This window comes from Tamandua tetradactyla, chromosome 15 (assembly GCF_023851605.1).
Source record: "Tamandua tetradactyla isolate mTamTet1 chromosome 15, mTamTet1.pri, whole genome shotgun sequence".
NCBI lineage: Eukaryota > Metazoa > Chordata > Mammalia > Pilosa > Myrmecophagidae > Tamandua > Tamandua tetradactyla.
This window is the reverse complement of record NC_135341.1, coordinates 54,772,773-54,798,092: the sequence shown is the minus strand read 5'-3', so window position 1 is coordinate 54,798,092 and position 25,320 is coordinate 54,772,773. Positions and strand designations below refer to the sequence as shown.

At 38.0% G+C, this 25,320-nt stretch overlaps 1 protein-coding gene across 1 annotated transcript in view; it reads right to left on the bottom strand.

Moving 5' to 3' along the window:
• SUSD5 (sushi domain containing 5) overlaps window positions 1–25,320 on the bottom strand; it is an 89,484-nt gene that overhangs the window by 51,695 nt on the left and 12,469 nt on the right. Inside the window, exon 3 of the mRNA XM_077130400.1 lies at window positions 11,002–11,120. Coding sequence (XP_076986515.1) covers window positions 11,002–11,120 — 119 coding nt within the window. The remainder of the gene's footprint in view (window positions 1–11,001; window positions 11,121–25,320) is intronic.

The window sequence follows — 25,320 nt, the reverse complement described above, 5'->3', positions numbered from 1 at the left end:
TAAGTGGATTCTGGCTATAAATTCTGGCTACTGTGCACTATTTCTGGGGTGTTGATTCCTCCCAGCACACTAGACTTTGGTTCTGATAAACCTTCTTGTCATAAACAGACAATATACTCTTCCCTCAGGGGCTGGGAGTGCTTTGAAGGAGAACAACTTTAGAGATTCCTAGCAGCCAGAAGGATCTTCAGAAAATGTTCAAAAATCACCTCCTAACAGAAAACTCTATTCCTCTGCACTCTATCTTGAACAACTCCTTCCCCTTGCCTGAAACCATCTAGGTAAACTGCTCCTCAAATACACCAAGTTCTTTCTGCCCTCTGCTTCGTGTTTCTTCCCAGCCTAGCCTCATCTCTCAGACCTATTACCCAAGCCAGCAGACTGGAAAGTCCACAAGAGTTGTGAGTTGGGTGGTGCACATGGAGCCCCTTTATTCGGAGGGGAAATAGAGTCAGGAAGACTCAACCATATTTTGCCTGCCTCTAGGATGCTGGAGTCACCAGACATGGATTATAGACACGAGAACATGAGGTGCCCAGAGCAGTGATGGAGGCAAATTTCTAGGCACAAATCCTGGTCTGGAGAATACCCATGTCAGAGGATAAAATACAGGATGAGAACATTCAGAAGGGAGATATTTTTAAGTTACGTAAGAAATGCAAGAATGCATGCACACTGTGAAAATAAGTTAAAACATACAAAGTGTAGAACATGAGCTGTGAATGTCTTCCTTCAGTCCCAACCCTGCTCCCTTTCTAGGGGTATTATATCCTCCAGATGTGTCTCCTTTTTGGGGGGCATTTCATATACAATCACGTTTACACATATGTGCAAAACTAAGTTTTTAAAAATAGAAAGCAGATCACAGTACATATATTCTGAAACTTGCATACATGTCTTGGAAGATTGTCCACAACACTAGCTCTCACTCCATTCATTCTGGCTACTCCTTCCCTCCGTCCTTGCCTTCCCTCCCTCCTTTTTTTTTTCTTGCAATCAAGGGAACTGTCAAAAGTGGGAAGTGGAAACACTCCTTCACCAAGATCAGCTCTTCCAAATGTCACCCCATAAACAGTTGTTTGGGTTAGAAGGCAGTTCTGACTCTGTCCCTGATGGCCTCTTTGGACTTCAGCTACCTGCCACTTCCTGGAGACACTTCACTCTCCAATGAAAACATCACAGACTCTTTCCCCACCCTCAGCTGAGTTGGAGATGGTTTGGGATGCTGGTACTTGGCTTGGCATTCTGAGGAGGTGAGTGATTTTGAGACAATTTTATTTTTGTTAAATTCTAAGCATTGGTCCTCCTCAAACAGGCCCCTGAAATGCTTTAGAGCTGTCCCATCACCTCAAGATTCTCCAGTCTTTAACTCTGCCCACTTATCCCTCCACTGTTGGCAGAATCAGTGGTATTAACTGCACTCTGTGCTGAGATTCCAAAGTTTGAGGGAGACAGTCACAGCTAGAATTGCCACAGCAGCAACAAACCAGGCCTTCCTAGGTCTGATGTCATAGATGAATACTGCTTCTTCTGTTCAACATTTTTTGTTGGTAAAGTACATATGCAACTCTTGGCCTCCACAGATAGAAAGGAATGCCTGTGAGTTCTTTACTGAAGGGAAATGTTTACAGGAAGAGTCTAAATATGTACTGTAAGTTGACAGGATGCCCAAAAGCCACACTAGAAAAGTAGCTGCGTGGGTTTCAGTCCCTTGCCTGGGAAGACAGGCCTTTAAATGACCTTATTACTTAGTAGACTAAGCCAGGCAAAAGGGCTTGATGGCTCTGGGGAGGTGCCCTGAGACAAAGCGAAGGCAGCAGCTCTTCATCTGAACTGCATATTAATCAGCAATGCCGGTGGCTTTGATCATGAATTCCCAAGAAGGAAATGTGGTTGCTTGAAAATTCTACATTATAGTCAATAGGATTTTGGCAACCGGTGGGGGGGCAGCCCAGGCCCACTTCTCCTGACATATCACATAGCACTCTACAGTGTACCCTCTGGCATTCAGGCTGCCCTCTGCACCCTACCTCTCCAACACTCTATGTTCCAGCTTATTTTCACCAAAGAAAGATGAGACATGGCGGGCCAGGGACTTAACATTATTATTTCTTTTTAAGCATAAACAGGAGTGTAGCTGGAAACCAAAGTCCTCAAGCAAATACTAGATAGGGACCCAACTGCCTGTGAAGAGAGCTGCTCACCCACTGCTGCTTTGCAAAGCATGGTGGGGCTTCTTGGACAGCATCTGTCCACCCATGGAGGGTCAAGAAAGTAGTGGGAGGGTGGGCCACGGTGGCTCAGCAAGCAAGAATGCTTGCCTGCCATGCCAGAGGACCCGGGTTCGATTCCCAGTGACTGCCCATGTCAAAAAAAAAAAAAAGAAAGAAAGAAAGTAGTGGGTTCCCTTGGGATGCTGTGAGATCAAGCAGCTGGTGCCTGGCAGATGTTCTGCAAATACTTGTCTGGTCTTTGCTCTATCTGGAGCATGCCTGGCTCTACTTTTTAATCCTTCTCCAGAACCCTGAGCCATATAAGGACACTTTCTGAAATGCAAATAACAGACTGTCACTTAAGCAACTGACATTTGCAGGTCCAGAGGTGGTTGTGGAATGGTACAAAGGTATGTATCTCAGAGGATACATGACCTTCCAACCATCTCCCCACCACCCCCCAAATCAGCAGAGCCTTGAAAACAAAGTTGTCCACCACTGCAACCCAGCTCTGGAGGCCCGTGTGTGTGTCTGTGAGACCGGACTTTGGAGTCCTATTCACATTTACTACAGGCCAGAAAACCAAACCTTGATTCTCTGAACATGGTGACAGGTCCAGAGTCTTCCCCAGCTCTTCTGCTAGAACAGAAGTGAGGTATGCCCACACTGCTAGTATCCACAGGCCAGACCACAAGGACACATAGAGATATTTCTCCAGGAGCCAAATGATCCACTGGCTCCACTTCTGTGGCTGCCAGACACTTGACATTCCTGGGAACTGATTGTTTGTGCCTCAGGACTGGCCGACAACCAGAAGACCTCAATCTTGAGAAAGCAAGACCTGAAATGGTCCAGGCCTGGATATGTGGGTAGCAGGGATGAGTCATTCTTGCATACTGGGGTGGGGTTTAGTTTATTCTGCCCTTCGCAGCCATCTCAGACCTGCCCAGCAGCTACTCTAACCCTCAGGGATGTCCTGGATGTGACTCACTGTCCCTGAATGAAGCACTAATATAGAAGCTCACTCAGAGGCAGCCTGAATCTGTGATCTTTACACTTCTAGCCTGCCCCAGCTGTTCTCATTGTCTGGGGTGTCCTCTCCTCCCTTCCCCGGAAAACAAAATTCTTCAACTTCCCCCTCAAATGCCACTCCTAAGAAGTCTCCCTATCACCCCCAAAGAACCTCTTTTGTTGCTCAGATGTGGCCTATCTCTCAGCCAACACGGCAAGCAAACTCACTGCCCTCCCCGTATTTATATGGGACATGACTCCCAGGGGTGTGGACCTCCCTGACAACGTGGGACAGAAATCCTAGAATGAGCTGGGACTTAGTATCAAGGGATTGAGAAAATTTTCTCGACTGAAAGGGAGAAGGGGGAAATGAGACAATACAAAGTGTCAGTAGCTGAGAGATTTCAAATAGAGTCGAGAGGTTATCCTGCAGGTTATTCTTATCCATTATACAGATATCTTCTTTATAGTATAAGGTGTATACTATAGAGGCTAGAGGGAAGTGCCTTAAACTGTAGAGCTGTGTTCCAGTAGCCACGGTTCTTTAAGACGATCATAAAATAATATAGCTTTCACAAAGTGACTGTGTCATTGTGAAAGCCTTGTTCTGATGTTCCTTTTATCTACAGTATGGACAGATGAGTAAAACATATGGATTAAAAATAAATAAATAACTTCCTTAAAATGATAGAGGGAATATATGAAAAACCCACAGCTAATATCATCCTCAATGGGGAAAAATTGAAAACTTTCCCCCTAAGATCAGGAACAAGACAAGGATGTTCACTATCACCACTATTATTCAACATTGTGTTAGAAGTTCTAGCCAAAGCAATTAGACAAGAAAAAGAAATACAAGGCATCAAAATTGGAAAGGAAGAAGTAAAACTATCACTGCTTGTAGACGATATGATACTATACGTCGAAAATCTGGAAAAATCCACAACAAAACTACTAGAGCTAATAAATGAGTACAGCAAAGTAGCAGGCTACAAGATCAACATTCAAAAATCTGTAGCTTTTCTATACACTAGTAATGAACAAGCTGAGGGGGAAATCAAGAAACGAATTCCATTTACAATCGCAACTAAAAGAATAAAATACCTAGGAATAAATTTAACCAAAGAGACAAAAAACCTATATAAAGAAAACTACAAAAAACTGCTAAAAGAAATCACAGAAGACCTAAATAGATGGAAGGGCATACCGTGTTCATGGATTGGAAGACTAAATATAATTAAGATGTCAATCCTACCTAAACTGATCTACAGATTCAATGCAATACCAATCAAAATCCCAACAACTTATTTTTCAGAAATAGAAAAACCAATAAGCAAATTTATCTGGAAGGGCAGGGTGCCCCGAATTGCTAAAAACATCTTGAGGAAAAAAAACGAAGCTGGAGGTCTCGCGATGCCGGACTTTAAGGCATATTATGAAGCCACAGTGGTCAAAACAGCATGGTATTGGCATAAAGATAGATATATCGACCAATGGAATCGAATAGAGTGCTCAGATATAGACCCTCTCATCTATGGACATTTGATCTTTGATAAGGCAGTCAAGCCAACTCACCTGGGACAGAACAGTCTCTTCAATAAATGGTGCCTAGAGAACTGGATATCCATATGTAAAAGAATGAAGGAAGACCCGCATCTCACACCTTATACAAAAGTTAACTCAAAATGGATCAAAGATCTAAACATTAGGTCTAAGACCATAAAACAGTTAGAGGAAAATGTAGGGAGATATCTTATGAATCTTACAACTGGAGGTGGTTTTATGGACCTTAAACCTAAAGCAAGAGCACTGAAGAAAGAAATAAATAAATGGGAGCTCTTCAAAATTAAACACTTTTGTGCATCAAAGAACTTCATCAAGAAAGTAGAAAGACAGCCTACACAATGGGAGATAATATTTGGAAATGACATATCAGATAAAGGTCTAGTATCCAGAATATATAAAGAGATTGTTCAACTCAACAATAAAAAGACAGCCAACCCAATTACAAAATGGGAAAAAGACTTGAACAGACACCTACCAGAAGAGGAAATACAGATGGCCAAGAGGCACATGAAGAAATGCTCAATGTCCCTGGCCATTAGAGAAATGCAAATCAAAACCACAATGAGATACCATCTCACACCCACCAGAATGACCATTATCAACAAAACAGAAAATGACAAGTGCTGGAGAGGATGCGGAGAAAGAGGCACACTTATCCACTGTTGGTGGGAATGTCAAATGGTGCAACCACTGTGGAAGGCAGTTTGGCGGTTCCTTAAAAAGCTGAATATAGAATTGCCATACGACCCAGCAATACCATTGCTAGGTATCTACTCAAAGGACTTAAGGGCAAAGACACAAACGGACATTTGCACACCAATGTTTATAGCAGCATTATTTACAATTGCAAAGAGATGGAAACAGCCAAAATGTCCATCAACAGAAGAATGGCTAAATAAACTGTGGGATATACGTACGATGGAATATCATGCAGCTTTAAGACAAGTTAAACTTATGAGGCATGTAATAACATGGATGGACCTAGAGAATATTATGCTGAGTGAGTCCAGCCAAAAACTAAAGGACAAATACTGTATGGTCCCACTGATGTGAACGGACATTCGAGAATAAACTTGAAATATGTCATTGGTAACAGAGTCCAGCAGGAGTTAGAAACAGGGTAAGATAATGGGTAATTGGAGCGGAGGGATACAGACTGTGCAACAGGACTAGATACAAAAACTCAAAAATGGACAGCACAATAATACCTAATTGTAAAGTAATCATGTTAAAACACTGAATGAAGCTGCATCTGAGCTATAGGGTTTTTTTGTTGTTGTTTTTTACTATCATTACTACTTTTATTTCTTTTCTCTATATTAACATTTTATATCTTTTTCTGTTGTGTTGCTAGTTCCTCTAAACCGATGCAAATGTACTAAGAAACGATGATCATGCATCTATGTGATGATGTTAAGAATTACTGAGTGCATATGTAGAACAGTATGATTTCTAAATGTTGTGTTAATTTCTTTTTTTTCTTTTTCTTTTTTTCTTTCTTTCCGTTAATAAAAAAATTAAATAAATAAAAATAAATAAATAAATAAATAAATAATGGGGGAACAAATGTTAAAATAAATTGAGTAGAGGGAAATACTAGTGTTCAATGAGAGGGATGGGAAAGGGGCATGGAATGTATGAGTTTTTGTTTTTTCTGAGCTGATGTAAATGTTCTGAGAAATGGTCATGGTGATGAATATGCAACTATGTGATGATATTGTGAGCCACTGATGGCACACCAGGTATGGAATGTTCATACGTTAAGAATGTTCGCGTTGTATGTAGATCGGTTTTATTAATAAAAATTCAAAAATATGTATATTTTATTCTTAATCACAAAATAAAACTAGCTCATTGAAAAAAAAGAATTCTCCCCAATTATCCTCTTCCTTTGTATCATGGAAGTATATTTACGCTTACCTATCCTTGATGCACTCTCAAGTCCTTCAAGGTGGGGATGCATCCCTCATCTATCTTTATCTACCTATATCTATCTATCATCATCTATCTATCTATCTAAACACTTACAAGTCTGAGCAGTGGGCTTTGCATGACTCTGGATGAATGAATTAATGAATGTGAAAGCCAGATCAATGACAATGAGCTCAGATTCTTTCACATTCAGGAGGCCCGGAACTAAATAAAGTCAATCAATTGTTCAAGGCAGTAAAATGAATTGCTTCTCATGTACACAGCTGGAGAATCTCCCCAAAGCCATTCCTGAGGCTCAGGTCTCCTTCAGGCAGGCCTGGGAACTGGCCACTCTCAAAAATTCCCAATCACACTCAAAGATAGGCTAGCATCCAGCTCTTTTTTTTTTCTTCCAGGTAATAAAATGGTAATAATATTTATTTCTTGGTTTTGATTACTGTATTATGGTAATGTAAGATGTGGTCATTGGAGGAAATTGAATAAAGGGTACACAGGAACTCTCTGTGTGATTTTTGCCTCTTTCCTGCAAGCCTAGAATTAATTTAAAATAAAAATGTATTTTGATAAAAATTTTAAGCCAATTATATTAGTCAAACATAATTGCTGAGCACCTACTGTGTGCTAAGCAGTACAGAGGCTGTGATGATGAATAAACACTCAAGGAATAGACTGGTGAGAGCAATAAAATAAACTGAGCTAGCCATCTGGGAGTTACAACTCATCACAAAGGAGGCACAGCCCTCTTCATGAAGACATAAAGGAAGGGAATAGTTTCATCTCTGTCTTTGCGGGAAATAAAGGCAAGAATAAAGTATGCAGGGGAAGAGGAAGGCAGTATTAAGAGACGAGACAGGATGGTGGGGAAGACCAGCAAGGCCAGCCCAGCCGCGAAGCAGGAGAAATAGAAGCACAGAGTGGAGCCTTGCGGTTGGAACAGAAAGAAGGTGAGAGGAGACGTGAACCCTCCAGACCCCAAACAGCCGACCCCGCTGACGAGCTGCCAAGAGAAGCAAAGCCAGAGAATCCAAGTGGAGGCGGCGTTATTTCATCAGCATCCAGTTGGTTAAAAATAACTTGACTTATTAGTTTAAGTGAGATCACCACAGGGCTGGAAATTCACTGTCAGTGAAACAAAAATACTGGAAAGAAAATGAGAAAAGTCTACATTCATGATGAACTTTATTTAAAAAAAGAAACACAGGAGGAAGGTTTAGACATTCCACAGGCCCTGTGTTTCCCCTCTGGGAGTTAGCGTTCTTTATGCTTCCCATCTTGCCAAAGAGAAGCAGCAGCACAGAGCTAATTGCTGTGAAGCACCACTTGGAAAAGGGCCGTCTTTGAAGATTATTCTGCACGAGGGGAGAAGCCGAGTCACTTCGCCTACTGTCATGCGGGAAACTCAGGGTTCTCCTCAGCCTCCACTGAGGCACTGCGCCTTCTTTAAGCAAACAGATTCCCCCCTCTTTTTTTTTTTTTTTTTATATATATGGACCAGGGACCCCTCTAGAGGTTGTAGGTTTCTGGAAAGTTACTCTAGTGCATGAAACCCTTGTGGAATCTTATATATTGCCCTAGGTGTTTTTTAGGATTGGCTGGAATGGTCCTGGTTGGGGGTTGGCAGGTTATGATAGGTAGAAAGGTCTACATGAAGCTTGCATAAGAGCAACCTCCAGAGTAGCCTCTCGACTCTATTTGAGCTCTCTCTGCCACTGATACTTTATTAGTTACACTTCTTTTCCCCCTTCAGGTCAGGACAGAATAGTTGATTCCACAGTGCCAGATTTCCCTTGTTGACTGTGATGTCAACAAAGGATCTACTGAGGAAAAGCAGTAACTTTGTGGGAGGGCCTTTGTGGGAGCGGTTTTCATGCTTTTTCTGAAGGAAGAAAGGCAGAGGACCAGAGAGAGCACTCCTTCTCAGTGGCCCTGGAGAATCCATCTTGCTTTTCCAGAAACCCGTAGAGAGGGAGACCTGCAGTCCTGACTCCCCTCGGCATGCATTCATTAGCTCCCCTTGTGGCCCATCTAAAGCCTCCTCACGAATCAGGCCCCGTGGGACCAGGATTCCAGTGTTCCCCATACAAGCCCCAGTCCATGCGGCTTTCACCTGGAAAGTGTCGGCGGTGAGGGGAGGCCGGGCTCGGATCGGGGTGATAGGGCTCTTTAGCACTATAACTGTGATGAACCACACACGTGTCGGCCCATTGTCACACGCACGTTGACAGGGGCTGTGATACGCACGGCATCTGCCCGCTCACTTGTGAGAGTAAGCTCTGGTAGAACAAAAGCCACTGCATGCACTGATATCTGGCTTCTCCGACACTGGCAGAGCATTTGCCGCTGGGCCTTCTGGTGGCCAATCCTTGTTGTATCTGGGTTTCAGGTCCCTCCAATTTTGCTTCACATGTCAGCGCCCCATGACTTGGAGCTTTTTGTTTTGCTTTTATTTTTTATTTTTATTTTATTTATTTATTATTTTTTGCATGGGCAGGCACCAAGAATTGAAGCCGCGTCTCTGGTGTGGCAGGCAAGAATTCTGCCACTGAGCCACCATCTCACTGCCTTGCTTTATTTCTTTATTTATTTTGAGGCGAAGAATGTAGACCATTTGATGTACTGGAAATGTTTTATTTTTACATAATTGCAAACTTACAGAAAAATGATAAGATTAGTTTAAGGAACTCCCATAAACCCTACATTAAGAGTAACCAGTGTGTTTGCATTTTGCACCATTTGTTTTATTAATATTGTCTCTCTCTGTATATATATAAGTGTCTGCATATAAATATACACATATATATGTGTGTATGTATGAATATGTGTGTATGAATATATATATAATTTCTCCTCACACCATTTGAGAGTAAGTTGCATATATATCCTTTTGACCCTAAAAACCTCAGTGTGCCTTTCTTAAGGACAAGGATATTCTTTGCCTATGTCTGAGATTCAAAGGATCATTTAAATTTACTTTTGTAGTTTTCTTTAAAAAGGCATCTTGTTCTCCTGGGTCTTTCCAGAGCAAGGCCACATCCCTTAGTTGCCTGATGATATAAGGAGAACTTCCCCCAAAATGGGAAACTTCATCAGCAAATGAAGAAGTCCTTGGAGGGAGGCCCCATAGCAGAAGAGAGGCCTATTAAACATTTAACAAGCATCTGCCAGGGCCTCAGGCTTCACTGAGGCCTTGTGATGTCCCAACTCTCCTGACCAATGCCTGGAAGTCAGGACTTGGAACTTCTGGGATGGAACTTGAGGATCAGTATTTCTAACAAGTTCACTTGGTATTTTTCACCATCCGATAAGTTTGGGGAACCCTGCCTTTTATAAGTAGTTCTCAACCTGGGCTACATATTAAAATCACTGGGGTGCTTTAAAAAACTTCCATGCCCAGAATATTTAGATCAGTCTCTCTAGCGCTGGAACCCAGGCATAAAACTCCTCAGATGAGTCCCATATGCAGCCAAGCAGGATGCAGCATGCCGATTTCTGTTGACTGATGAGTAAGCAGCTTTTTTTCCCTCTCTTTCTACAAACGTTCTCCTTCAAGGGCATGTGGTTCTGATAATGAAGGTGTACTTATTTCTGTGTGCATGAAGCACCGCCATAGAAAGTTCTTTGTGGTTTTCTTCCCACAACTCAGCTGATTTCCTAGAAAGAAGTTAAATTTTCCTTCCTAGAAGCAATTTCCTAAATCCCATAAATTTCCTTTTGGGGAAAAAGAATTTTTTTTTTCTTTTTAGTGTGCTGTCCACTATAAACAGAGACTGAAGGGCAAGCTCTGGGCATCAGCAACTGTAGCAGATGGCGTCAGGACTCTGCCCATATTCCCCAGAGCCCTTTATCACTCCCATGCATGCGAGATTCAAGTGTGCACCTCTGCCTCTGTTGAAGGGTGGTGCCCATTCCATTGGAAGTGCTTTGCCTGTGTACATGGAAAACCAGAAGAGCCTGGAAATGTACATCGACCCAAAGAAGCTCTTCACCAATGATTGACAGGTGCAGGGATACAAATAACCCAGAACTCTCACTCCTGATCAAGAAAACCCTGAGGTGACCCGCACTGTTTCCAGAGATCCCCTGCAGAAATGAGCCAAAGTTACCGGCCTTCTCTTTCCTGTCTACTTCCTCATGGCCCTATCAGCTTTTCTCTGCAAGACTTTCTTGATAAACCACGTTGAGTGGATCTTCATCTCCAGGTCTGTTTCTAGAGAAAACCCAAGACAGCAACCCCCACGAGCATACCCTACAGGCCCTTTACAAAGGCTCTGGCACTGACCTTCATCTGTAACACAAAGTGCATTGAACATGCCACCAGGAGCCGGGTTGCTCTCAATTCTTACATCGACAGCTCTCATGCTTTGCTGTTCACCACTCCCCTTGCTACACACGGTTGTCCTGCAACAGACAAAGAAGAAGGTGGGTTAGGAGAACTCCTCTGGATTGAAAAAATGGGGAAGAACAGTTCTTTCCAGCTATCAGTTCTGAACCAGCAGAGGTTTTTCTTATTCATGAGCTTTGACTGAAAGTATATATATGGAAACACCCTCCCCATAAAGATCTAAACTGAGGAAAGCATGGGTGATATCCAAGTCGAAGTCAAACGTTATCAATACAAGCTTCAGAGGCAATACATGTTAAAACCAGCCGGCATACGCAGGAGATAACCTAAAAAAAAGTCTGGGAAATGATGTCTGGGAGTGTTGTGTTCTGTTCTTTCAAAATTTACTAATTTGAAAACTATTTCTATCCTGTGCTGGTTTGAATCTGCTGTGTACCCCCCAAAACAAACCATGTTATTTTAATCCAATCTTATGGGGGCAGACCTTTTGTTGGGTGGGACATTTTGATTAAATTGTTTCCATGGAGATGTGACATGGCTCATTCATGGTAAGTCTTAATCCTTTTACTGGAGTCCTCTATGAAGAGAATAATCAGAGAGCTCAGAGCTGAGAGAAGCTAAGAGAGAAAGAAAACACCCCAGGAGAAGGTAGAAGGACCCACAGGAGCTGAGAGAGCCATCTGAAACCAACTCAGGAGAGAAGGGCCAGCAGACATTGCCATGTGCCTCTCCGTGTGGCGAGGAACCCCAGAAGCCATTGGGCCTTCTACCGTGAAGTTTAGACATTTTTATGGCTTTAGACCTATAAATTTGTAATCTAATAAATCCCCTTTTAAAAAGCCAACCCATTTCTGGTATATTGCATTCTGGCAGTTTGGCAAACTGAAATATCCTGAACCAAAATGTGTCTTGGCATCACAGGAATGTATTGTTCAGAATTCAATTTTTATCATAACATATATAGAACACAAATTTTCCCATTTTAGCCACTTTCATGTGTACAATTCAGTGATTTCAATGAAATTCACAATATTGGGCCATCCATCACCACCATCCATTACCACAACCTTTTCATCACTCAAGACAGAAATTCTGTACCCATTAAGCAATAACTTCTCATCCCTGTAGCCCCCAGCCCCCAGTAATCTATTTTATATTACTATGAATTTACCTATTCTAGTTATTACATGTAATGCAGATAATACAATACTTGTCCTTTTGTGTCTGGCTTATCTCACTCAACATGATATCTTCAAGGTTCATCCATGTTGTTGCATGTATCAGAAATTCATTCCTTCTTATGTCTGAATAATATTCCACTGTATGTATAGACCCATTTTGTTTATCTGTTCATCTACTGATGGGTACTTGGGTTGTTTCCACCTTTCGGCTATTATGAATAATGCCACTATGAACAGTTGTGTACAAGAATCTGTTTGAATCCCTGCTTTGTATTCTTTTGGTTACATATCGAGGAGTGAAATTGCTGGGTCACGTAGTAATTTTATGTTCAATTTTCTGAGGGACCATCAAACTATTTTCCATAGCAGCTGCACATTTTACATTCCGACCAGCAATGTATGAGCGTTCCTATTTCGCTACATCTTTGCCAACACTTATTTTCTCTGTTTATTGGTTGGTTTGTTTTTAGATAATTTCCATTTTAGTGAGGGTGAAGTGGTATCTCGTGGTTTTGATTTACACTCCCCTAATGATTAATGATTTGAGACATTTTTTCATGTGCTTTTGGCCATCTGTACATCTTCTTTGGAGAAACGTCTATTCAAGTCCTTTGCCCATTTTTAAATTGTGTCATTTCTCTTTGTTGTTGAGCTGTAGTAGCTCTTTATATATTCTGGATATTAAGCCTTTGACATAAATATGATTTCCAAATATCTTCTCCCATTCTATAAGTTGTCTTTTCATTTTCTTGATAATGTCCTTTGATGACCAAAGTTTATGATTTTGATGAAGTTCAATTTATCCATTTCTCTTTTGTGGCTTGTGCTTTCGGTGTCATATCTAAGAATCCCTTGCCTAACACAAGGTCCTAAATATGTCCACTTGTGTTTTCTTCTACAAGTTTTATGGTTTTAGCTCTTATATTTAGGTCATTGATCAATTTTAAGTTAATTTCTGTTTATGACGTGAGATAAGGAATACAATTTTCTTCTTTTGCCTGTGGACATCTTGTTTACCCAGCATCATGTGTTGAAGAGACACTGAGTTGAAGTTTTCATTTAGTGGACTTGGCACCCTTGTCAAAGATCAATTGGCCATAGATGAAGTGATTTATTTCTGATTTCTCACTTCCATTCCACTCAAGGATTTGTTTACCTTATGCCAGCACCACTCTGGGTTTTTAAAATATTTTTATTGAGCTATCTCCATGCACCACACATTCCATTCAAAGCATACAATCAGTGGCTCACAATATCATCACATAGTTGTGTATTCATCGCCATGATCATTTTTTAGAACATTTGCATCACTCCAGAAAAAGAAATAAAAAGAAAAAAGAAGCATCATGCTGTTTTGATTACTGTAGTATGGTAGTAAATTCTGAAATTAGAAAATGTGAGTCCTCCACTTTGTTACTCTTCTTCAATATGTTTTTTCGTATTCAGGGACCCTTGTACTTCCATTTGATGGTTGGCTTTTCCATTTACACAAAAAAGCTCCTAGAATTTTGATCAGGATTGCACTGAATTTGTAATTCACTTTGAATAGCATTGCCATCTCAACAATATTAAAACTTCCAATCCATGAACATGGATGTCTATTTGTTTAGGTTGCCTTTAATTTCTTTCAGCAATATTTTGTAGCTTTCTGTATATAAATCTTTTACATCCTTGGTTAAATTTATTTCTAGATATTTTATTCCTTTAGATGCTATCGTAAAGGGAGTGATTCTCTTTTCAGCGTATTCATTGCTAGTGTGTAGAAACACAATGGATTTTTATTTCTTTGTATGCTGTATGGTAGGGGTCACATTTCATTCTTTTTCCATGTGAGTATCCCATTATTGCAGCATCATTTATTGAATTTTTGTTTTTAGTTTGGTTTTTCATTTGCTTGTTTGTTTTTGGGAAGTGCATGGCCCGGGAATCAAACCTGGGTCTCCCGCATGGCAGACGGGAATTCTACCACTGAACTACCCTCACGCCCCAACACAATTGATTTTTGAGTGTTGATCTCGTACTCTGCAGATTTGATGAATTCATTTATCACCTCTAGTAGCTTTCTTATGGATTCTTTGGGATTTTCTAAATATAGGGTCTTGTCATCTGTAAATGGGGATAACTTTACTTCTTTTCTAGTTTGTGTCAGGTATCAGAAAATAAAACTTGACATACAAAATGGATTCTGTGTCCCCTAACAGGACCTGATGTGCTGGCAAAATAGATGAGCATGAACATGCTGACACCCCACCTGCCAGAGGCCAGACCAGATAATCATGAGCATGAAGTCATGATCTGCACCAGCCTGATATCTGCTGGTGATGCGTGCAGCCACATGTTACCCCCACCACTCTTGGCATGGTTTTTCCTTTAAAAACCACAAGCTGTCAGAAAGAGAGTTGGAGCCATTTTTCCTTTTCTTTCACTAGCAGGTTTTGCTGGCTCCCTCCTGCCTGCTCTCCCTTTGCTTTCAATCTGTTTCTCTCTTTTTCTCAATAAACTATTAAGCTTTAATTTGCTGTCTCATGTGGAATTCTTTAATGATCCTGTGTCTAACAGTTTGGATGGTTTTTATTTCTTTGTCTTGCCTAACTGGTCTGTTTAGAACTGCCAGTAAATTGTTGAATAACAGTGATAAAAGCAGACATCCTTATCTTGTTCCTCATCTTAGGGGAAAAGCTTTCAGTCTTTCACCATTGAGTCTAATGTAAGCAATGGGTTTTTCATATATGCCCTTGATCATATTGAGGAAGTTTTCTCTATTCCTATTTTTCTGAGTATTTTTTTTATTAAGGAAGGGTACTGGATATTGTCAAATGCCTTTTCTCTGTCATTTAAGATTATTATGGAGATTTTCCTCCTTCATGCTACTAATGTGTTATATTAAATTGATTATTTTCTAATTTTGAACAACCCTTGCATTCCTGGGAAAAATAAAAAATTCATTTTTAATACTCAACAATATTGGAGGTGATTAATATCACAGGAACTCTTTAGATAGCAGGAAGAGGAATAAGGGAGTAGGGGAGCAAGACCATCTGAGGAAAAGCATGGTGAAAGAAGTGGAGAGATTCCAGCCCTGCCAAAAGAGTCAAAGGAAACATAAAGAAAAGCCTAAAATATAGAAGTGGTAAAGATATCAGAGGTTGATTTGGGTCTGAATCCTGAATGTACTACTTAACAGCTCTATGCATTTGGGCAAGATCCTTAATGGTAGAAGGGAACATGTTTTCAACTCATCAAGTTTCCATGCATGCAGAAAGACTTTTCTGAGAATAACATTGCTAACTCATCCCTTGCCCTCAGTGCCAGTTTAAAACTATTGTACACCCCAAAAAAGCCATGTTCTTTAATAGTGATTCAATACTGTAGGATGGGATCTTTTTGATTAAGTTGTTTCCATGGAGATGTGACCAACCCAAATGTGGCAGTTTCCAGGAAATGTGTCAACGTCCATTCACGGTGGGTTTTAATCTGTTTTACTGGAGTTCTTTAAGTGGGCACCATTTTGGAAAAAGCTTTAGAACTGACACAGAGACGTTTGGAGATATAGAAAGAAAATATCCCAGGGAAGTTGTTTGAAACCAGAAGACACCAGCTATGTGTCTTCCCAGCTGACAGAGGTGTTCTGATGCCATCAGCCTTTCTTCGGTCAAGGTATCTTTCTCTGGATGCCTCCGTTTGGATATTTTTATAGCCTTAGAGCTGTAAACTTGTAACTCATTAAATTCCCCTTTTAAAAGCCATTCCAGCTCTTTCCATAAGCAACCCAAGGTGATCTCTGAAAATGGTTTGCTATTCACTTGCCCCAGAAAACCCCCCAAATAATGCAAATCAAGAGGTTCAAATCTTTATTTCACTTTAAACATATCCGAGAAACTGCTCAGGCCACCAAGGATATGCATATTCCAACAACCAGCAAGTGTCTGATAGATGTCACTTGATAGAAGCAATGTGTGCCATTCTGTCATTACAATGGTGGTTTTGGCAGGGGTCCCCAGGTCAAACAGTGTGGCTGGATGCAGGATTGGTGGCTCAAAAAGAGTGCTGAATTTTTGTTGCACATGCTTAAAAATGCAGAAAGCAATCCTGAATTTAAGGGATTAGATGTAGATTCTCTGGTCATTGAGCACATCCTGGTAAACAAAGCCCCTAAGATGTGCCACAGGATGTACAGAGCTCATGGTCAGATTAACCCATGCATGAGCTCCCCTTGCCACACTGAAATGATCCTTCATAAAAAAGAACAAATTGTTCCTAAACCAGAAGAGGAAGTTGCACAGAAGAAAAAGATATCCCAGAAGAAATGGGAGAAACAAAAACTTGGGCTTGGGAATAAATTCATCATAAAACAAATGCAAATTAAACTTAAAAAAAAAAAGCCATTCCATTTCTGGTATATTACATTCTGGCAGTTTATAAAATACCCTCTATTCTTTGCCCTGTCTGAAGACCTTGGGCATGTTCACTTCACTCCTGTACCCATTCTTCCTTTTGGGAACTGCCTGCCTCAGACAACAACAGTTGGTGCCTTATCTACTCTCTGCCAAATGGAAAAGGAGAAGGGTTGTGTGTGCATGTGCACATGTATGTATATGAGTGTGCTGGTTTGAAAGGATGTATGTCCCCTAGAAAAGCCATGTTTTAATCTAAATCTCATTTCATAAAGGCAGAATAATCCCTATTCAATACTGTATGTTTGAAACTGTAATCAGATGAGATGTGATTTAATCTAGAGAGGTTGTTAAACTGGATTAGGTGATGACATGTCTCCACCCATTTGGGTGGGTCTTGATAAATTTCTGGAGTCCTATAAAAGAGGAAACATTTTGGAGAATGAAAAAGATTCGGAGAGAGCAGAGAATGCTGTAGGACCATGAAGCAGAGTCTACCAGCCAGTGACCTCTGGAGATGAAGAAGGAAAACGCTCCCGGGGAGCTTCATGAAACAAGAAGCCAGGAGAAGAAGCTAGCGGATGATGCTGTGTTTGCCATGTGCCCTTCCAGATGAGAGAGGAACCATGACTGTGTTCACCATGTACCTTTCTAGATGAGAGAGAAACTCTTGTGCTCACCATGTGTCTTCTCACTCGGGAGAGAAACCCTGAACTTCATCGGCCTTCTTGAACCAAGGTATCTTTCTCTGGATGCCTTCGACTGGACATCTCTATAGACTTGTTGTAATTGGGACATTTTCTCGGCCTTAGAACTATAAACTAGCAACTTATTAAATTCCTCTTTTTAAAAGCCATTCCATTTCTAATATATTGCATTCTGGCAGCTGGTAAACTAGAACAATGAGTAAGGGGGATACCAGAGGTATGATTTTGGACAAGTTATATTTGAGGTACCTATTAGACATCAAATTGGAGATGCTGAGAAGGCAATTTAATACAGGAATCTGGAATTCAGGTTAAAAATCCTGACCAGACATGCAAACTCAGTAGCTGTTAGTATAAGGGTGGCATTTTCAACCACTGGGATAGATGAGATTGCCTAGAAAATGAATATACAGAAAAAAAGAGGTCTGAATAAGAAAACAATTAAGAGAGACTGAGTAAAAGAAACCAGACACAAAGAGTACATAACTTGTGATTCCATTTATATTAAGTTCAAGAACAGTAAAACTAAACTATAGTGAGAAAACGGATTACTTTGGGATCTGGGGATATTGACTAGAAAGAGGGATGAGGAAATTGTGTGGGGTGATGAAAAAAATCTACAATGATCTGCATAGTTGTATATATTTGTGAAAATTCATTATGTTTAAGCCTTTATATTTTTACATTTTAGGGTATGTGTTACCTCAATAAAAAGATAGTAAAAGAGAAATTGGGAAGAGAGGAAATACAGGTAGTGGACCTGAGGATTTTTGTTGATGATGGAGCATAAGTTCCAGAGGGAAAAATGAAAAGGGGTTAGAATTTGGGGGCCATGATAGATGGATTTAGAGTAGTGGATGTTCAGGGCTGCATGGGGACTAGTGTGGAGGGTGAGGAATGACTGGCAGTCTTGCTTCTTGCGCTGACCAAGGCAAGCAAAGATTAGAGCATGATGGCATTAGCAGGAACATGGGGCACTCTGGGTCTCCCTCTTCCATCTTGTAGGTGGTGGTGAGGAAGCTAGAGGGAGAGAAGATGTTGCCCACAGCATAGAAAATTACATATTAGTAATTTTTTGTTAGGTTTCTTTTTGGATAACTCATGGTTTTTGCTATTGTGAATGGGATTTTTTTCTATTATATTTTATGTCTATTAATACATGTATACAGAACTGCTACTAATATTTACATGTTGATTTACAATCCAGCAATCTTGCTGGATTCTAACAGTTTGCATGTAGATTTTTATTGGATTTTATAGCATCACATCAATCTATCATATTGGATTTTCATGTCATCTGCACAAAAAAGCAGATCTCTTCCTTTCTAATTCTTATTACCTTATGTTTTTTCTTATCTCATTGCATAGACTAGGATCTCCACTATAATACTGAACACAAACAGTAATGGTAGGTATCCTTGTCTTGATCCTGACTTTAACTAGAACACTTTAAAACTTTCACCAATAGGGATGATATTCGCTGAAAGTTTTTCATAGATGCTGTTTATAAGGTAAAGATGTATTCTCAGTTCACTAGTTTGATGAGAGATTTTTGTTTTGGCATCTCTTTTCTTACAGAAGTTGAGATGATGAAACATTCCTCATTTAATAATGATAGTATTAATGAGTCACATTTGAAAAAAACCTATGCTTTTCAAATATCAAACCATCCTTGCATGCTTGGGATAAGCTATTGGTCATGAGGATATTTTGATAGTCTATTTCAATTTAGGAAATTTGCTGCATGCTCATAAGTGAGATTGCGCTACGGTTTTCTTGTACTGATCTTTATACAGTTTTTGAGTCAATGTTACTTTTGTCTATATCTAGACATAATATTTATTCTGCCTTTTCTCTTACCTTTTTGATCAGTTTGTTAGATATGCCTAAATATAAATGATTTTATTCAAAGGATCAATTTTTTAATTTTGTTGATACTCTCTATTGTTTCTTTATTTCAGTAATTTTTGCTCTTTATTAACTGTTTCTTCTAATTTCATTAAATTTACTTTAACTTTTTCTACTTTCTTAAAATTCATTTATTTTAAATAATAGGGGGAACAAATGTTAAAATAAATTTAGTTTGAAATGCTAGTGATCAATGAAAGGGAGGGGTAAGGGGTATGGTATGTATAAATTTTTTTTCTGTTATCGTTTTATTTCTTTTTCTGAATAGACGCAAATGGTCCAAGAAATCACATGATCATGATATGCAACTATGTGATGATATTGTGAATTACTGATTATATATGTAGAACAGAATGATCAAAATAGGAATGTTTGCATTTGTTAGGTGTTTTTTGGTATTTAAAAAATAAAATAGAATAATTTTAAAAATTCATTTACTTTTCAGTAAATACATTTAAAGATTTAATTTTCACTACTTTATCCCTAGCCTTTTCATTATTTATTTCAAGTTCAAATTTAATTGCATTGCACTCAGAGAATATGCTCTGTAAGATATCAATATTTTGAAATTTGTCATATTGTGCACAGAAGGATCTTAACTCTTCTTCCTGGAACAAAAGGACCTGGCTACCAGGGCTTTGGGACTGTGGGAGAAGAGACCTGAGAATCTTATATTTAGTATGTAAACAATTAATTATTATATGTCATATGGTATTTCCTTGTCAAATGGATCAGATGTTCCCCAGATTACTGTCCTACCTGGAGAATAAACAGCTAATTTTCTGCCAAAGTACAGCAGGGGCTGTCAGGGGTTTGGGTAGGTACTTAGGGGACTAATATCTCAAACAGACTTTCACAACTCATCCTGTTTTTAGACCCACCTTCACCTCCATGCCTAGAGGTATGTGATCTCACCAATTCTTGGACCATTTGAGGGTTGTACAGGGGATATTTTGAAGTTACTTTATCAGAAACCAATTTAGGAATTAGCAGTCTTGAGTCTGTTAAATTAGTTTCTATTGCTAAGATAGTTATAAAATTATAAAGTCAAGACATATTGTCCTCTTTCCAGTTCTCATTGTTATTATACGTTTATGCCCCACTCCCCAAATCCCTTCGTCATCATTTTAACGGGGAAGGGGGTTTCAGAAAATAAGGCAACATAAATGCATATGTCCAATTCTTCGTCTTTTCCTGGATCCCATAAAAACCACTTCTGACTGAGTGGTTTTTGGCCAGCCAGTGCTTATAACAACCAAGAGAAATTTCATAAAAGAATGACCTTCTGTGATCATGGAATTTTAATGATGTTTACTAAAAAGAGTTCTTATTTAGAGTTACCAATGAAATGATATGTTATCTGGAATATGCTTCAAAATTATATAAGGGGAGGACTGAGTAGGGGAAATGGATGAATCAAGAATGGCCATGAGTTGATGACTGTTGAAGGTGAATGCTGAGTACATACATGTGGAGTCCACTATACCATTCTTTCTACTTTTAAGTTTGCGGGAAAATTGCAAAATACCAAGTTGGCATCTTGTTTGTTTGTTTTGTTTTAAAAGAATTAACTGCGAGAATTGGTCCTGTGTATAAGAAAACAAATACATTCTCGACAGGAAAATCCTCAGGTTTTATAAATAAAAGTTTTTTATTTAGGAATATTAACAAGGCAAATGCATTAATTTCCCTCACCTCTGTACATATGTAAGCAGTGCTTACGTATCCCATATACTCCAGAATTTCTTTCTTCAATATGGTATATAATAAAATCATAATTCTTTGTTAGACCTCTGGAAGACATTATTTAAATAGCTTCACAATATTATTTTTTTTTTAAATCTCTGGCTATATGTTGGACTTTGATTTTTAATTTGGGGAAATTGGGATACTTTGTACAGTCAGAAAATTTAGTAGGCCTCAGTAAATGTGTTGAATGTTGAATATTAATGGAGGTAGAAGATGAGGAAGAAAACACTTAGTACTAGTAGTAATAATAAAAACAACAAAAACCTATATAGCACTTATGATATGCCAGGCATTATTCTAAGCATTTTATAAATATATATTAACTCATTTAATCTTCCTAAAAATACTAGCCTATTTCCCTCATAAAGCAGTTAAAATATGTACAGAGATAGGTGCTATCGTTTTCATTTTACAAGATGAGGAAAATGAGACACAGAGATTAAGTAAATTGCCCAAGGTGACACAGTCAGTAAGTGGTGGAGCTGGGCTTAGAGTTGCAATGAATCTATAAATCAATTTGGAAAAATTGGCATTTTTACAATCCTGGCTCCTCCAACCCATGATCATGGCTTATTTCATCATTTATTTGGCTCTTCCTTAGTGTCTTCCAATAAGGTTTTATGATTATTTCCATAAAGATTTTTAAAGTCTTTAGATATATTTATTGCTAGGTACTTCATATTTCCTGTTATTATAATTACACAATTAAATTTTTATTCTGTCAATGTATAAGAATGTGATTCTATATTTTATTTATGTATTGAGTAAACTTGCTAAATTTATTATTAATTCTAATAAATTTTCTATAGGAGATTTTGGATTGTCTACATACACAGTCATATAATCTGTGAACAATAACAACTTCATTTCTTCTTTCTATACTTGAAGTTTTTTTTTTTTACTGTATTAGCTAGGACCTCTGATACTATGTTGAATGGAAGCGGGAAAACCGGCATGCCTTATTGTTCTTAACTTCCAATAAAATGATTTCAAATTCAACCATTAAAAATAACATTTGCTGTTCAATTTTTTTTTTGTCAAAACCCAATATGAAGGGCGGGCCGCGGTGGCTCAGCGGGCAAGAGTGCTTGCCTGCCATGCCGGAGGACCCCGGTTCGATTCCCGGCCCCAGCCCATGTAAAAAACAAACAAACAAACAAAATATAATAAAACAAGAAAATGTTTAAAGATGTTTCCCTTTCTTCCTTCCTTCCTTCCATCCTTCCTTCCTTCTCTCTGTCTTTCCTTCCCTTCCTCCCTCTCTCTTTAAAAAAAAAAAAAAAAAAAAAAAAAACCCAATATGAAGCTACAGAAGTGCCCTTATACTTGCAAAGAATTTTTATAATTAATGGGTATTGAATTAAATCAAATACATCTGCATTAAGTCAAATTCTGCATATACTGAGATGATTCAATCATTTCTCCTGGAATCTGTTAACGTTGGTGAATTACATCGATATTTTAAATGTTAAAACTATCTTAAATTCCATCTTGCCATGATATATTAACATTTTTATACTGATTTTTGTTGATTAGTATTATTTTTAGTATATTTACGTCCATGCTCACAAGTGAGACTGGACTATTATTTTTCCATTCTCGTAATGACATCTCTGGTTTTGTATAAAGGTGCTTGTAATCTCATAAATGAGTTAGAAGGTTCTTACTTTTTCTATATTCTCTAACAGTTTGTATAAGGTCAGAATTATTAGATCTAAGCTTAGAATTTTCTTTGTGATTAGATTATAAATTACTAATTCATTTAATGTTTATAGCATTATTCAGTTTTTCTATTTCCTCTTGAGTTAATTTAGTAATTTTTCCTAGGAATTTGCCCACTTGATCTATATTTTAATTTATGTCGACATAATGTGTTTTATAATGTCCTATTACTATCTCTTTTAATGCTGTATCATCTGCAGTGGCCCTCTTTTCAAATCTGCTATTGTTTATTCATGTTGCTATTTGTTGTTGATGTCTCTCCAGAGGTTTATCAGTTGTAAATCACTAAATTTTGTCATTGTTGGCCTATCTTAGCATATGTTTATTTCCCATTTCATAAAATGTTGCTCTTCTCTTTATCAGTTCCTCTCTGCTGAGAGTTTTGTTTTGTTTTTCTTTTTCAAATTTCTTACAGTTTACCGTCAGAAAAGTTCACCTTTTTCCTATTCTAAAACAAGAATTTAATGTTTGAAATTTCCATGTAAGTGTAGCTATAACAGCACTCCCATGAATCTGGTTATGTTATAAAATCATTCATTTCCAAATATATGCTAATCTCCATTATAATTAATTTTTGTCCCATGGGCTATTTAGGGATATTTTCTGTAAATAACATATATTTGAATTTTCAAAAATCCATCTGATAATCTTTGTTTTCTAATTGCAGCATTTAGTCTGTTAATATTTCATTTAATCACCATCTCTTTGAATTTAATTTGGCCTTCTGACAAAGTGCTTTCTGTTAGTTCTGACTATTCTCTATTCCCTTTTCTCTCCTTTCTTTCCACCATTCTGGATTATTTGCAATTTTTTTCCCTATCATTCCATCTTCCCCTGTATTGGCTGGAAGTTACACATCCTTTTACTGTTCTATTTTTAGTGGTTACCCCATAAGTTACAACATACTTCTGTGACTTATTAAAATTTAACATTACTTCTATCCTCTTTCCCAACAATACAACTCAAATGCTTAACATATTTAAGTATTAGCATACTTAAATACCTAAACTTCAAATGCTTTCCAACTTATATACCATTGTTTAATTTTTAGCATTATTATTATTGCTTTTTACAAATCTACAATTTCAATCTACCCACATACTGTTTCCATTACCCGTCATTCTTTTGCATCTCCAGCCTTCCATCTGCAGTTATTTTCCTCCCACCTGAAGAGTACCCTTTAGTATTTCTCTTAGTGCAGGTTTACTTGTTATAAATTACCTTAGCTTTTGTCTGTCTGGAAATGTCTTAACTTTACCTTTATTCTTGGAAGATATTTTCACTGGGTTTTAGAACTCTAGGCTGGCAGTAATTTTCTTCCAGAACTTTGGAGGAAAAAAAATTCAAAGAGAGAATTATGCATTTCTCATTGTCAGCTTTATCGTTCCTTTGAAAGTATTTCCTTTTTCTTTTTATTGCTTTTAATAGGTTTTTCTCCATTTTTAATTTTCATCAGTTTTACCATGATGCACTTAGCTGTGGGTTTCTTCTTATGTTTCCTACTTGGGCGTGGTAGAGCTTCCTGAATCTGGTCCTGACGTTTTCTTCACTTGTATAACATTTTGAGTCATTATCTTTTAAAATACTACTTTTTTTTCTGTTTTCTTTCTCTTCATCTTTTAGAATTCCAAATACATGCATCTACTTTGCATTTTTACCATTTCTTTTCTGTTTTCATTCTTTTTTTCCCTTGTTCTTTATTTTGATTATCTTCCTCTGAAATATCTTCAGCTCATTAATTCTTTGGATTTTTTTTTTTTTACCACTTAGCATTTTTATTTTGTATATATTGAAAGAACTCTTTTAGACTTATTTAGATATCAGTCTTAAAAGTCAAAATCACTATTTTGCCTGTACATAAAAAAGAAATGCTATGCAAAACAAATTGACTAAAATATTCCTAAAATTTCTTCACAGAGTCCAACTTTCCTGAGTTCCTATGTAAAAAAATTTTATTTTATTTTTTTATTGTGGTGACATAAAAATAACGCAAAATTTCTCATTTTAACTCTTTTTAAGAGTACAATTCAGTGACATTAATTTCTTTTATAATGTTGTGCTACTATCACTGCCTTCCATTACAAAAACTTTTTCATCACCTTAAACAGAAACTGTACCATTAAGCAGTAAGTCCTCTTTTCCCCTCCTCTTATCTACTTTCTGTCTCTACAAATTTTCATGTCTAGATACATCATATAAGTAGAGTCATAAAATATTTGAACTTTTGCATTTGGCCTATTGTGAATCCCTTTTTTTTTTTAAACTTTTTTTTATTAATTGAAAAAAATTAACAACAAACAAACAAAACAATAAGATATAATTCCATTCTACATATATAATCAGTAATTCTTAATATCATCACATAGTTGCAAATTCATCATTTCTTAGAATATTTGCATCGATTTAGAAAAAGAAATAAAAAGACAACAGAAAAAGAAATAAAATGATAACAGAGAAAAAAAAGTTATATATACCATACCCCTTACCCCTTGCTTTCATTTAACACTAGCATTTCAAACTAAATTTATTTTAACATTTGTTCCCCCTATTATTTATTTTTATTCCATATGTTCTACTTTTTTGTTGATATGGTAG